The sequence below is a fragment of the Bombyx mandarina genome, chromosome 11 (genome assembly GCF_030267445.1).
Source record: "Bombyx mandarina strain Sakado chromosome 11, ASM3026744v2".
NCBI lineage: Eukaryota > Metazoa > Arthropoda > Insecta > Lepidoptera > Bombycidae > Bombyx > Bombyx mandarina.
In genome coordinates this window covers 4,603,554-4,616,808 of record NC_143218.1, presented here as the reverse complement: position 1 = coordinate 4,616,808, position 13,255 = coordinate 4,603,554, and the positions used below count along the sequence as shown (strand labels likewise).

At 40.6% G+C, this 13,255-nt stretch overlaps 1 protein-coding gene across 4 annotated transcripts in view; it reads right to left on the bottom strand.

Annotated features, from left to right (window-relative positions):
• The window catches only part of alpha-Cat (catenin alpha), a 34,218-nt gene extending 21,567 nt beyond the window's left edge, over positions 1 to 12,651 (bottom strand). For 2 of the 4 annotated variants that reach the window (XM_089731452.1, XM_089731451.1), the window contains exons 1-16: positions 12,273 to 12,342; positions 10,608 to 10,782; positions 8,621 to 8,767; positions 7,498 to 7,664; positions 6,970 to 7,098; positions 6,822 to 6,902; positions 6,635 to 6,755; positions 6,505 to 6,563; positions 6,085 to 6,203; positions 5,934 to 6,018; positions 5,738 to 5,853; positions 5,549 to 5,666; positions 5,387 to 5,479; positions 4,452 to 4,608; positions 4,276 to 4,381; positions 4,093 to 4,187 (exon numbers count right to left, since the gene is read on the bottom strand). In XM_089731452.1, coding sequence (XP_089587578.1) covers positions 4,093 to 4,187; positions 4,276 to 4,381; positions 4,452 to 4,608; positions 5,387 to 5,479; positions 5,549 to 5,666; positions 5,738 to 5,853; positions 5,934 to 6,018; positions 6,085 to 6,203; positions 6,505 to 6,563; positions 6,635 to 6,755; positions 6,822 to 6,902; positions 6,970 to 7,098; positions 7,498 to 7,664; positions 8,621 to 8,767; positions 10,608 to 10,776 — 1,762 coding nt within the window. In that variant the 5' untranslated portion in view covers positions 10,777 to 10,782; positions 12,273 to 12,342. Of the gene's footprint in view, positions 1 to 4,092; positions 4,188 to 4,275; positions 4,382 to 4,451; positions 4,609 to 5,386; positions 5,480 to 5,548; positions 5,667 to 5,737; positions 5,854 to 5,933; positions 6,019 to 6,084; positions 6,204 to 6,504; positions 6,564 to 6,634; positions 6,756 to 6,821; positions 6,903 to 6,969; positions 7,099 to 7,497; positions 7,665 to 8,620; positions 8,768 to 10,607; positions 10,783 to 12,272; positions 12,343 to 12,444 lie in introns of those variants that run through there. The other 2 variants (XM_028174083.2, XM_028174084.2) reach the window with 2 other exon arrangements.
• Positions 12,652 to 13,255: the final 604 nt, after the last annotated feature.

Genomic DNA, 13,255 nt, shown 5'->3' with positions numbered 1-13,255 from the left:
AAGGACATATGTGAACATATATCGGTGATGGATAATCTGCTTGATTTATGTAATAATAATAAAGAGCGATTTGAATCTTTGACATTACAATATGCTAATTGCAAATGCCACTGCTCTATATCAGGTTCTCCACTACCAGACCATTCCAATAGTCAAAATCAATATTCTATTTCTACCTGTAAGCCCGTTGTAAACAATATAATTAAACCTTTGCTTACAACAAACATTATTAAAATATTCAGTGATGAACTAGGGAAAAATATGGGTGTAGCGCTGAATGATCTGTGTTCGGGACAATCTGTCATAAATTATTGTATGCCAGGGGCTTCATGTACCCACATCCTTAATAGAATTTTAAATGTGACTCATTGCCCAAACACAACAATAATTATAATGATTGGGAGAAGGGGAAATGCAGATATAAGAGATATAAAATATCAAATAAATCAATTATTAACACTACAGGTGAAAAAGATCATCATGTTTGCATTTCCATTTATTCAGAGTATGCCAGCGGAAAACAAAATGAGACATAGTATTAATGATTTTATGCAAACAATTTCAAATGTAAATAATTATTATGTCATGACACCATGCAAGTCACAAAATATATTTTACACTATTGACATTAATTGCATGATAAAAAATAAATGTATTAGTATGACAAAACCTAACAAATACTATTTAGGTAGCTACAATTTTAGACAAGTAGCAAACTCGCTACATTATTTTTTACACATTTATCTAGCCATGAATTTGGCTAATCAACCTACTGCTTCTTTTGAGCAGGAAAAAAATATGACATCTATTAATTTGGAATCCGTTCCAAGCAATTTAAATTAAATACTAAGACAACAGAGTTTACCTCTTGCAGTAAATATGATTTATTTGGACACAGCCCATCAACAAATACTGTTTCTTTGAAAACAACTGTGATCAACCTGGTGCATCAGAACTTACAAGGTTTGATGGGTAAAGAACTTGAAATTGATTTGTTTCTAGATTACAATAAAGTCAACTTTCTATGTGTAACTGAACATTGGCTTAAAAAATATGAATTAAATTGTAATTTTAAAAATCACCAGGTTATGAGTTCCTTCTGCAGAGAGAATGCTATACGAGGAGGCTCTCTTATCATTGTTAATAAAAATTATAAATGTAAGGAACGTAGAGACATTGTGAGCCTCTCTGTGGAACGGATTATTGAAATGGCATGTGTAGAGCTTGAGCAATTCATTGTTGTAAGTGTGTACAGGCCCCCGAATTCGTTATATGATTCTTTTGAAAATATATTGGAACATGTTTTATTAAAGCTTTCTGTTTCTAATAAACATATTTTTATCTGTGGTGATTTTAATATAAATTTATTAGAAAATACAAATGCCACTATTAGATTCAGAACATTGTTAAAATCATATAACCTTAGCAATTTATTTTCAGAGCCCACAAGAAAAACTAGCACATCGGCAACCTGTATAGATAATATTTTCACAAACGTAAAACCTTTGCATAAATATATTATTAATCATTTAAGTTCAGACCACAGTGGACAATTCATATCTTTTAAAATTAAATCTGTTACAGATGTTAATAGTTCAAGAAACCTACAGTTTGTTCCTATTAATATTAGACGTATGGAGAAGTTTAGAGGTAAAGTTTTGGCAAAAATTGCGAATGTTTGTTATAGTGAAGATCCTAATGTTCACTACATGGATTTATTTAATTGCATTAATGATGAATTTAGTGCCATCTTTACTTCTAAAACTCTGATCTTACATAATAAAAGATCATTCAATGAATGGGCGACTGTTGGAATTCACAAAAGTAGGCAGAGATTATATGACCTTTATCATGAAAAATCATATAATCATAATAAGTCATTTCATGAGTATGTCTGTAAATATTCCAAGTTGTTTAAAAAAGTATGTACATTGGCCAAGTCATTGCACTTAGGCAATCTTATAAAAAATGCACCTGACAAAATTAAAATGACTTGGAATATCATTAATAGGGAGACTGGGAATGTCAGAAACAGTAATGCTGAATCAATTTTGAAAATCAATGATAAAATAATAACTTCTCATCAAGAAGTGGCCAGTGCTTTTGAGCGCTACTTTGCTGATATCCCAGCTTCTACTACAAAATCTTTAATTTCATCTCCTACCGTCGCCGAATCATTACTGCAAGATCATGTTGATAAATGCAGTGTTAACTTTAAGTTCACAAATATTGCTATAAAGGACATAATTGATAATTTCAAGCTCATTAACATTAAAAAAACTGGTGATTTATGGGGAATATCAATTAAGGTTATAAAATCCATTATTGATATAATCGCACCTTACCTTGCTACAATATTTAATGACTGTATTGATAGTGGTGTGTTTCCTGATCTAATGAAATATAGTAAAATAATACCTCTGTTTAAATCTGGTAGTACTTTTGACCCCACTAACTTTAGACCCATTTCAGTACTACCAACTTTGAGTAAAATTTTTGAAAAAATTATTTTGGAACAGCTTTTGAACCATTTCTATTCCAATAACCTGCTTCATAACAAACAATATGGATTCACTAGAGGCCGTTCGACTATTGATGCAGGTGTAGATCTTATTAAAAATATTTTTCAGGCTTGGGAGGAATCGCATAATGCCCTTGGGGTATTCTGCGACTTATCTAAAGCTTTTGATTGTGTTGAGCATAATACATTGTTGAGGAAATTACACCATTATGGTATTAGGGGCGTTTCATTAGAACTTATTAAATCTTATTTATCCGGAAGAATCCAAAAGGTAGACGTTAAAGGAAAGAGATCTTCCGGTGTCTTACTTAATATGGGTGTTCCTCAGGGTTCCATATTGGGTCCCTTCTTATTTCTTGTGTATATCAATGATTTACCAAAGTTTATTGAAACCCGTCACGAGGTCGTATTATTCGCTGATGATACATCCTTATTGTTTAAAATTAAACGACAATTGGAAGATTATGACGATGTGAATGATGCTATCTCGCGCGTGGTACATTGGTTTAGTGTTAATAATCTGTTATTAAATAACAAAAAACAAAATGTATAAAATTTACCACACCTAATGTTAGACAAGTAGACACTAATATCATTGTAAGTGGAGAGACACTGGAGCTTGTTGATTCGACAGTTTTTCTTGGTATAACAGTTGATTCCAGGCTGCAGTGGGGTCCTCACATATGCAAGTTAGCGAATAGACTTAGTTCTGCAGCGTTTGCGGTAAAAAAAATACGAACGTATACTGATGAAGATACGGCACGTCTAGTTTATTTCAGTTATTTTCATAGTGTTATGTCCTATGGCATTTTGCTATGGGGCAATGCTGCCGATGTCGAAACGATTTTCATCCTGCAGAAGAGGGCTATTCGTGCTATTTATAATATGCACCCGAGGGAATCCTTGAGGGACAAGTTTAAGGAAATCAAAATTCTAACTTTAGCGTCCCAATACATTTTTGAAAATTTATTGTACGTGCGTAAAAACATTGTAGAATTCCCCAGAGTCTGCGATTTGCATAATGTGAACACTAGGAACAAACATAGGCTTGCGTTGCCGGCGGCTCGAATTAAGAAAATAAGCAACTCTTTCAGGGGGCTGGGTGTACAGCTTTTCAACAAGATCCCACAAAACGTTCAACTACTACCTGTTCATAGATTTAAGAAAACTGTCAAGGAACGTTTGTGCAACAAGGCATATTATAAAGTTAAGGATTTTTTACTAGATGGCACTACGTGGGAATGAGGCGTTCGCTCCTGGCCTTTTCATTTTTCATTATTATTATTATTTATTTGAATTGTATTTTTTTGACTTGTTTTTTTGTATACTGTAAATATGTTTTCTTGTTTAAAAAAAAAGAAAATAGTTGAGAAAATACAAAAAAAAAAAAAAAGCCCGCTGAGTTTGTTTCGCCGGTTCTTCTCAGGACTGTGGCTTTTTTTGGAACCGGTGGTAGAGTTAACATTTTCTTTTACATTTTGACATTCAACAAGTGTGTTTTTGATGACATCCAAGTTGAAATAAATGATTTTGAATTTGAATTTGAATTAAAGTAGATCTGGTGGACTGACCTTGGTCCCGCAGCACGGTGACCGCCTCCAGCACGCGCTTGGTGTAGATGCAGGGCTCATAGTTGTCCATCTCCTGCGTCACCACGGAACATACCCTGCGGCAAGAGCGGCTGGTCAGTCTACCTGGCACCTGACACTCTCACACAATGGGACTCCGGTCCGTTCAGAGGGGGACGCGCGTACCTGGCGGCCCTCCCCCGGATGGCGCCGGCGGTCCTCTCCAGCGAGTCGGGGTCTCCCTCCTGCAGCGCCACCACGCACTTGTTCACGTCCTCGAGGATGTGGTTCTCTGGGGGGGCGGACACAGACGGTGAGAGCAGAGCGCGGGGGGGCAGGCGGGGTGCGCGCGGGGGACTCACCGCTGACGGCGAGGAAGTCGTCGATGGTGGTGATGTCGTCCACGGCCTCGGTGAGCAGGCGCACGGCGCGCTCCCAGGCGTGCGCGAAGGCCGCGGCGTTGTCCTGCGCCACGCGCGAGCGGGCCCGCGCCGCCAGCACGCGCGCCGCGTTCACCACCTGCCGCCCCGCCCCACAGTTAGCGGTCAGACAAGTGGCCCATAGACAGCAAGGTAAATGCCGCCACCACCCATTAAATTACTGTTTCACGGCAGAAATATACAGGACGGTGGTCCAGACCCGTGCGAGCTCACAAGACGAGTGTTTGTTTTAAGTCATAGGTAGGTACTAGTTCTTGTCCTAGCGGGCAAACGAGAGCACCCACCTGATGGTAAATGGTTACCGTCGCTCATGGACGTTAGTAATGCCAGGGGCAAAGCTAAGCCGCTGCCTACCGTTAAGATTAGAGATTTCGACCTCATATGTCAAAGTAGGTGGTTCTATCCACGTTATATTTGTAAATTCCAGTACAATAACCCCTTAACATCGGGTGACCATGCCCTCACCAACTACAGGAGTAAAGTAATAACGATAGCTCCAATTTCGCTAAACAAATGCGCACAAAAGTCTCGGGCCTCTGAGGCACTCCGCCGGCGCCGCTCCCACCGTGTCGACACATCAAACAGCTTCCTTTATCTTTGCAATAAAGGTCAAATTTAATAACATTCGCCGTAATACGATCGCATCATTACTCGTATTTTTTGTTTAAAAATGGATTCGACGGATTAATTATTGTTTATCTCGCTCTATCGCGTCTAACCGTATGCTTATCGATTCTTTTATTGTATTAATTCAAGCTGTCATCGAGCAGTTGAAGCGATCAACAAGTTAGTTTTTGAGAGTAGTAGTTAGGCTTTAATTTTCTTGAGGTCCCCCTCACATCCCCCGCGGTCCCCACCTGCGGACACAGCGCCTCTATGTGGTCGGCGGCGTGGCGCACCATCTTCACGCCGTCCTCGTTGTTCGACATGGAGCACACCAGATTCGCCACCTGCAACAACAACAACAATAAATTCCATATCAAAACCACCAGCACGCTGCGGCTGCGGGCGCCGCTCACCTCAACGAGTTTGTTGGCGTGCTCCGTGAACACGAGGGCGTACTCCTCGACCTCCTTTTCGTTGCCGTTCCGAGCCGCCTCCATCAGCACCAGCAGCGGCACGTTCGTCTCCAGGAAACTACAAGACAATGTATATATAGAGCACACTGTAGACAGTAGACGAGGGGGGCCGTCCTCCGGGGACCGCACCTGTCGGACACGTGGTCCACCACCGCCTTGCGCAGCTGTCTCCGCAGGTCCCGCGTCTTGCGGCACATGGACTCGATGGCGCGCTCCAGCCCCGACGACTGCTCCTTCTTGCCGGCCTGGGGGGCACGGAAGGGAGCCGTGGTTACTGCACTATGTCATTGATTCATGTACTAGGAAGACCTCAAACACGACTCACGTTGGCCATGTACTCGTGCAGCAGGTCCTGCAGCGCCTGGCGCACGGCGTTGCACTCCGCCACGATGCGCTCGCGCCGCTCGTCCCTGCAACACAGGGCGGTGAGCGGGGTCCGGGGGCGGGGGCAGGGGTACTGGGGCGGGGGACCTCACCTGGTGCACGAGCTGTCGGCCATGAGCGCGGCCCCGGAGATGATGGACTCCAGCCTTTCCTCCAGCGACGGTCGAGTGCGCAGCTCCGAATACTGTAAGGGCTCCATGACCATACGTTCCTGACAACATTCGATTAGTAAACACCTAAAATTCTCAAGATGCGTCTTATTTGTCACTCCACGTGTCAATCAAATAAAAGTCGTGTGAGCTGTAGATATTATTTTGAATAAGTTAGCAAATTGATATCAGCATCTCGAGTTCCAACAACATTTTTTTTTAATTCTTAAGCCTCTGACCATCATCAAACTACATCAATCTCACGAAGTCCAACCGCGGACCTCAAGAGAGCTTCCTATTGTTTCAGAGACAGTGCACGCTAATCTAACTGTTCTAACTATTCCCTCCCCCTCCCCCACTCACGTCGAAGTCGTCGAGGGCCTGGGCCAGCTCCCCAGGGCCGTCTGTCGCGCGGCTGCTCCCTGGAACAACAACACAGCGTGAGCACGAACGCACCTCGGCCCACACGGGCGGGGACTGGTTGGGGGCTCACCGTCGGGCAGCGGCTGTCCCTTGGCGACGGAGGCGATGGTGTCGACGGCGCAGCAGACCTGGCGCAGCACGTAGTCGCGGTTGGCCTTGGCCGCGGCCAGCTCCGGGTGGCGCACGTACACCTGCGGACGGAAGCACTCGGTGAGGGCGGGCCGGGCGGAAGGACGCTCCCCTGCCATGTCAATTACCTTAGACGCTGTCAATAACATCGTCGAGTGTTTCTTCAGCACGGCTCGAGCCGCGGCCAGCTCGTCCTTCATGCGGGGCTCCTGGAACATATGCAGTGCGTGATGCTTCGTACTAGACCCATATTTCTCTTCGGAGAGTAATGTGTACCTTGAGCTCGTTCTGCCGCTTCCCTGCCGCGGCGGAGAGCTGCGCGGCGGAGTGGCCGAACTGCCGCGCCAGCTCCACCACCTCCGACTGGGACGACGCAGCCTTCAGCTTGTCCAGGTCCTGCTCCACCTGAGGACAGCTCAGAGGTTAGAGCCGAGCGTCGCTTGCCTTAAACAGGAAGACATATTTTTGACGAGTTGATCTATTCGCATTCCCACACACAAGCAGTACACCTTGGATATTCTGGTTTGATTCCAACCTGAAGGCAGAAATTAATCTACAACATAATGTCCACTGCCCATAGGGAAATAACGAAAAACAAAAATCAATAGTTACTTCATCCCAACAGACTGCTGACTTCTCTGGTAACATCAGGTTATTGATGACTTCCTCTAAACAACTGAAGTCATGAAAACTTTCTTTTAAATTCCTGAAAATGCACAATTAAATCCACCACTAAACCGTCTCATATTGCATTATTTTCAGATGGTATACCGGAAATATCCAAGGTTTTCCTCTTCAACTTACCGCAGTGAGCTTGGACAGCAGCAGATGCACATCCACCATGTCCGCCAGGATGAGGAGGCGCGTGACGGCAGACAGTAGCCCCCGGGCCGCGCGCACCATGCCGGAGCGCACCGAGGAAGCGCACGGCTGGTCCGAGAACTCGCGAGCCGAGACGCTCATTGTCGCTCCTGACGCACCACCGATAAACACATTAGTTTATGTGAGTGTTTGGAAATTCATAAACTAGCCCATGCAAGATATTGTTATGTCGGTAAAAGTAACACTCTGGTGACTGAATACCGCTGCAAAATCTCCGATGAAACCCTTAGTCATCTCACAAGAACTCCATTAGAATAGAAAATGCTATTCTTCAGCGACACTATCCTTTAATCCTTTATACTATTGAACTTGTGTGCTCAAGTGTACAATACAACTTTTAAACTATCATTATTACAGGTAGACTCTATCTGCCTTAATAAAAGCGAGTTTAAGTGTAACTGAAAAACCTCCAGCATGTCATCATTAGGACACAATGCACATATGTATGGACCACTCAACATCTCAACGTAAGACGGGAAATGTAATATAATCAGGGTAATTATTGTTTATCATAAAAACAATTATTAAGAGCGGGTGAATAAACTATAAGCAGAAAACAATTAACTGATATGTTACTTAACATGGGTACTTAATCTTGTAATTCAGTTAATTAATACTTTAACTGCTATGCAGGTCACCGGTGCCCTACGTAGGGCACTGAAGTAATTATATCGATTTCTGTAGTGTATTAGTGAGGGTAAGTGTTCTTAATAAAACAATAAAACAATTGCTGACAAACTGACTTGTTACCTAACGCATGTACTTATAATTAAATAATAAAAAATTATATTTTCTCTCTTCGATTCTCTAACTAACGCATCAGAAAATCTAGTAGTCTGGGAAAGACGAATCTAAAGATACAGAAAATGGATCTAAGCGACTAAATTACTGAAACATACAATTAAAAACAAAATAAGGAAGATTTAAGCAATCCAGGGGCTTAGTAACAGAAATCGACATAATTACGAGCACTGAGCACCAATGACCTACATAGCAGTTCAAAGGGTAAATTAAAAACAAACAATTATCCATGTACCAAACTTACCGGCTTTCCTTACATCTTCGACAGCCGTCAGCATCTGCTGAGTGATCTCTGGATTCTCATAGGCTATGGTCTGACCTCGTTCTATGAAGATCTCCGTGGCTCGTTCCACAGTAGCCACTAATGCGCTCGCACGCTTTGACTTGCCAGCTGTGAACACATACATACTTCAATCACATTTATTGCTCACATGGGTAGACGAGCTCACAGCCCACATGGTGTTAAGTGGTTACCAGAGCCCATAGACATTTACAACGTAAATACGCCACCCACCTTGAGATATGAGTTCTAAGGGGTCAGAATAGTTACAACGGCTGCCCCGCCCTTCAAATCGAAACGCATTACTGCTTCACGACAAAAATAGGCAGGGTGGTGGTACCTACCCGTGCGGACTCAAAAGAGATCCTACCACCAGTAATTACGCAAATTATAATTTTGCGGGTTTGATTTTTATTACACGATTCATTCACCGTGGAAGTCAAACGTGAACATTTGTTAAGTACGTATTTCATTACAAAAATTGTTACCCGCCTGCGGGATTCGAACACCGGTGCATCGCTAGATACGAATGCACCGGACGTCTCATCTTTTAGGCCACGACGACGTCAAAATTCACAAACCGTAATCATCAACATTCCAAGAATGATATTTATAAGAATAGGACATTATACATGTATCAGAATATCCCCCTTGATTTACGAAGTCTCAATCGAAGTTAATTTTATCCACAATTATAATTTCTTCCAATTGAGTCTAATTTCTATGTGACAGCTTATAACTTAAGCTACTTGCCAGTGAAAATCCCATCAAACCCTATAAAACCATTTCAGTTATTAAGTGGAGGAAATGGTGATCTGTCTATCTGATAGACAATCTTTATATATATACTAGCTGACTGGGCAGACTTCGTAGTGCCTCAATCGATAAATAAAATATCTAAACTTTTGTATAAAATAAACTTAAAACAAACAAAAGGAATCTGTCCGACGGGGGGGACATCAAAGGAAAAACAAAATTGTTATTTTTATTTAATTCCGAGCATTTTCATATTTATCTACCTTTTAAACCTTCTCTGGACTTTCACAAATAGTTCAAGACCAAAATTAGCCAAATCGGTCCAGCCGTTCTCGAGTTTTAGCGAGACTAACGAACAGCAATTCATTTTTATATATATAGAAGAAGATAGAAGAAGAAGATGGAAGAAGAAGTAGAAGATAGAAGAAGAAGATAGATAGGTAGAAGATTTCTTCTGTGCTTGTGTTCGTCACTGAACTCCTCCTAAAAGGTTGGACCGATTTTAATGAAAGTTTCTGTGTACCTTCAGGTGGATTCGAGAATGATTTAGATTTAAAAATCAGCCCGGAAGATGGCGCTGCAGTCGGTATCTAGGTTATTTATCCTTCCTAGAAATAATTTATATGGCAAAACAGTTTGCCAGGCCAGCTAGTTATTATGTATGTTATGTGTATACAATATGTGTCTTGTTTATACATATAAATTAAGTCATTAACTGATTTACAATGAGACACATGCAATGGTGATTTAATCACTTTGGGAGAGTCTGGCTTATGTTTGTGCAAGTTGATTCAAAGATTTCATTTATTTGATTGAGCAAATAGATTTCTCAGTGAGCACTGTGTGACCACTAACCTGGAAAATATCTTATGACTCCACTGTATCTAGAGTTTTAATTGGTAAATAAATAATAATTGATACTACAATCCTTTATTTGTGTATGCAATTTTATTGCCATGAAGCAATAATGCATTTCAGTTTGAAGGGTGACACAGTAGTTGTTCTGTAAAAACTGAAACTTTAGAACTCATGTCTCGAGATGAGTGCAGCATATACATTGTAGATGTCCATGGGCTCCAAACCACTTAACACCAGGTGAGTTCTCAGCTCATCCAACCATCTAAGCAATGATAAAAAATTATTCAGTTTTATTGTTGTTTTATATATTGCCAATGTAAAATCGGTAAGGACTCACGTCTCTTCTTTTTGGCGTCCCGGTCTTTGTTATTTACTAGGGTAGTGACTTGGAGCACTAGAGGTTCCAGTGTGCGTTCCACTGACATGGTTCTGATCTCCAAGTTGCGAGGATCCCATTTCAGGGACAAGGTACCTGTTGTGCCATACTGATCCGTCATAGTCGCCATCGTTGACTGTAAAAGAAGAAAGAACTAAAACTAAGATCCCAAAATCAATTAAAACACTTCTTGGTCGAAAATACTTGTCTTCACTAAATAAATTTACAGAAATACATATTTTTGAGATGTCACTTTGATACACTATTTGTTTTAATTTCTATAGAAATCAATTTACGAAACTCATAAAATCAAAATATTATTCTTCCATGTATAAAAAAAAATCAGTTGTCTGTAAAGTCGGTTTACTGACGATAGTTGAACATAACAACGTCATAAGAAAATACTGATGGAATGGTTTCATTTTTCAATTATCGTTGCTATAAGCAATTGACACCACATTCACTTTTCACTGAACTTCATACTCGACGAAAACATGTAAATGTTATTATATAGCAACTGTCCACGCAGGTGCATCGCTCACTCAAGTAGGAGAGAGACAGATGTCGAACGCTGCCGAACGCGGAGGCCGATTGTGCCTCTTTGTCGCTCGTTGCACGCTCTCGCTTGCACTTCAAGCCTTAAATGGAACGCCTCAGAGCGAGTTAACGCCGCATGATGTCATGTTTTTTCGTGCGTGAAGCCGGCTCCATCGAATTATAAGACGTTGTCACGTCAATATTTTCTGCATCATATAATACCCTCTTCTTCTTTTTCTTCACCTTGTCCCACTAGATGACGTCGGCACAGCTTATTTTTCTATTTCGTTCTCTTCTATCAACAGTCAGCTCAACACTCACTCCTCTCTCTCTCTCTCTCATATTGTCATTCCCACATTCCATCTATGTATTCTTCGGTCGACCTCTTCCTCTCTACCTTGCACTACCATTTCCATACATCTCCTAGTCACATAGATCATTTCTCTACATGTCACATGTCCATACCAAACTAATTGTTCGCTTTTTAATTTATTAATTAGCGGAGCTACTTTCACACTTCCTCTGATATACTCATTCCTTACCTTGTTCATTCTTGTCACTTCACACATCCGTCTCAACATTCGGATCTCTGCCGCATGCACCCTACCAACCATAATTACAATATTGTATTTTCTTCAGTTTTCATGAGTCACAGAATTAAAAACGCTATATTAAAAAGCAGTTTGAATTTTAGTCCGAATATATTCAATTTCAGAACCTTGCAACAATCTAGAGTGTTTTGATTAAAGAGTCTTTCATGGTATTTTGACTTGATTTTAAAACAACGTCAAATCTAAATTCATACAGTATTTACGGCGAATTAATGGTAAAATGAAGATTTTTACTGCTACTGGTGGTAGCGAGCTTAGGATCAACATCGCATATCGACACGGATAATGCCTACAGGCTATTTTTAATTATCGGTTTAACAAAAACAGATAAAGGTGTTAATATCAACATTAACTTTCACGTCAATAATGATCTATTCATCGGAATGGTGACTCATAAAAACCAGGCTTACGGAAATGTTGAAATCAGAACAATAAATTAATTATCACGTTCTACTAGTTTTTCTATCTTTTCACTCACAATAAACTGTTTATTTTGTTTGAATTTGTATACAACACGTATTTCTTGAATGCTAGTTGATATTATACAGACAAAATCGGTTGACATTAGTGTTAAAAATAGTTAGTAATAAGAGAGGCCGATTTTATTTCATCGGTTTGTATAATGTCAACATAAAGAAAATAACTTTTACCTTGTTTTCACACCGTTGCAATGAAAATACGACACTAACACTACTTTTTCAATAAAAAACAAGTTTATTTTTAATTAAATTCGTAAAATAACACAATTTTAAAAGGCAAGAAATGGGTAAATTGGAAAACAATTGCTCTAGGCGTGTCTAACAATTCTAACATCAATACGATGACCACAGATCTTAAATATTAAGTGCCACAGATCATAAAATATACACTTAAATTAAAAAACTACTGATAAATTAGTAAAACTTTGTGTATGTGTGTATTTCTATTGTAAAATATTTGAGAATATTATATAGTATTCGTAATGCTCGTATATATCGATGCTGTTCATATTGAATTGATTTACTGCTTTTTTATTTAACTAATGTTAGGAAGACCACAAGGACACAGAACCGACGAATCCATTCTTATCGAGCTTAAGATTCCGATGCAGCTTACCACTATATGCCCGTGGAGGAGTCTCAAATTCTTCGGACACATTACCGGAAAGATAGGCGACAATTTAGAAAAGCTGCTGGTAATAGGCAAGGTTTGAAGTCGTCGTGGCCTAAAGGTTAAGACGTCCGGTGCATTCGTGTTGGGTGATGCACCGGTGTTCGAATCTCAGGCGGGGGTATAAATTTTTCTAATGAAATATGTACTCAACAAATGTTTACGATTGACTTCCATGGTGAAGGAATAACATCGTGTAGTAAACATCAAACCCGCAAAATTATAATTTGCGTAATTACTGGTGGTAGGACCTCTTGTGAGTCTGCGCGGGTAGGTACCACCACCCTGCCTATTACTGCCGTGAAGCAGTAA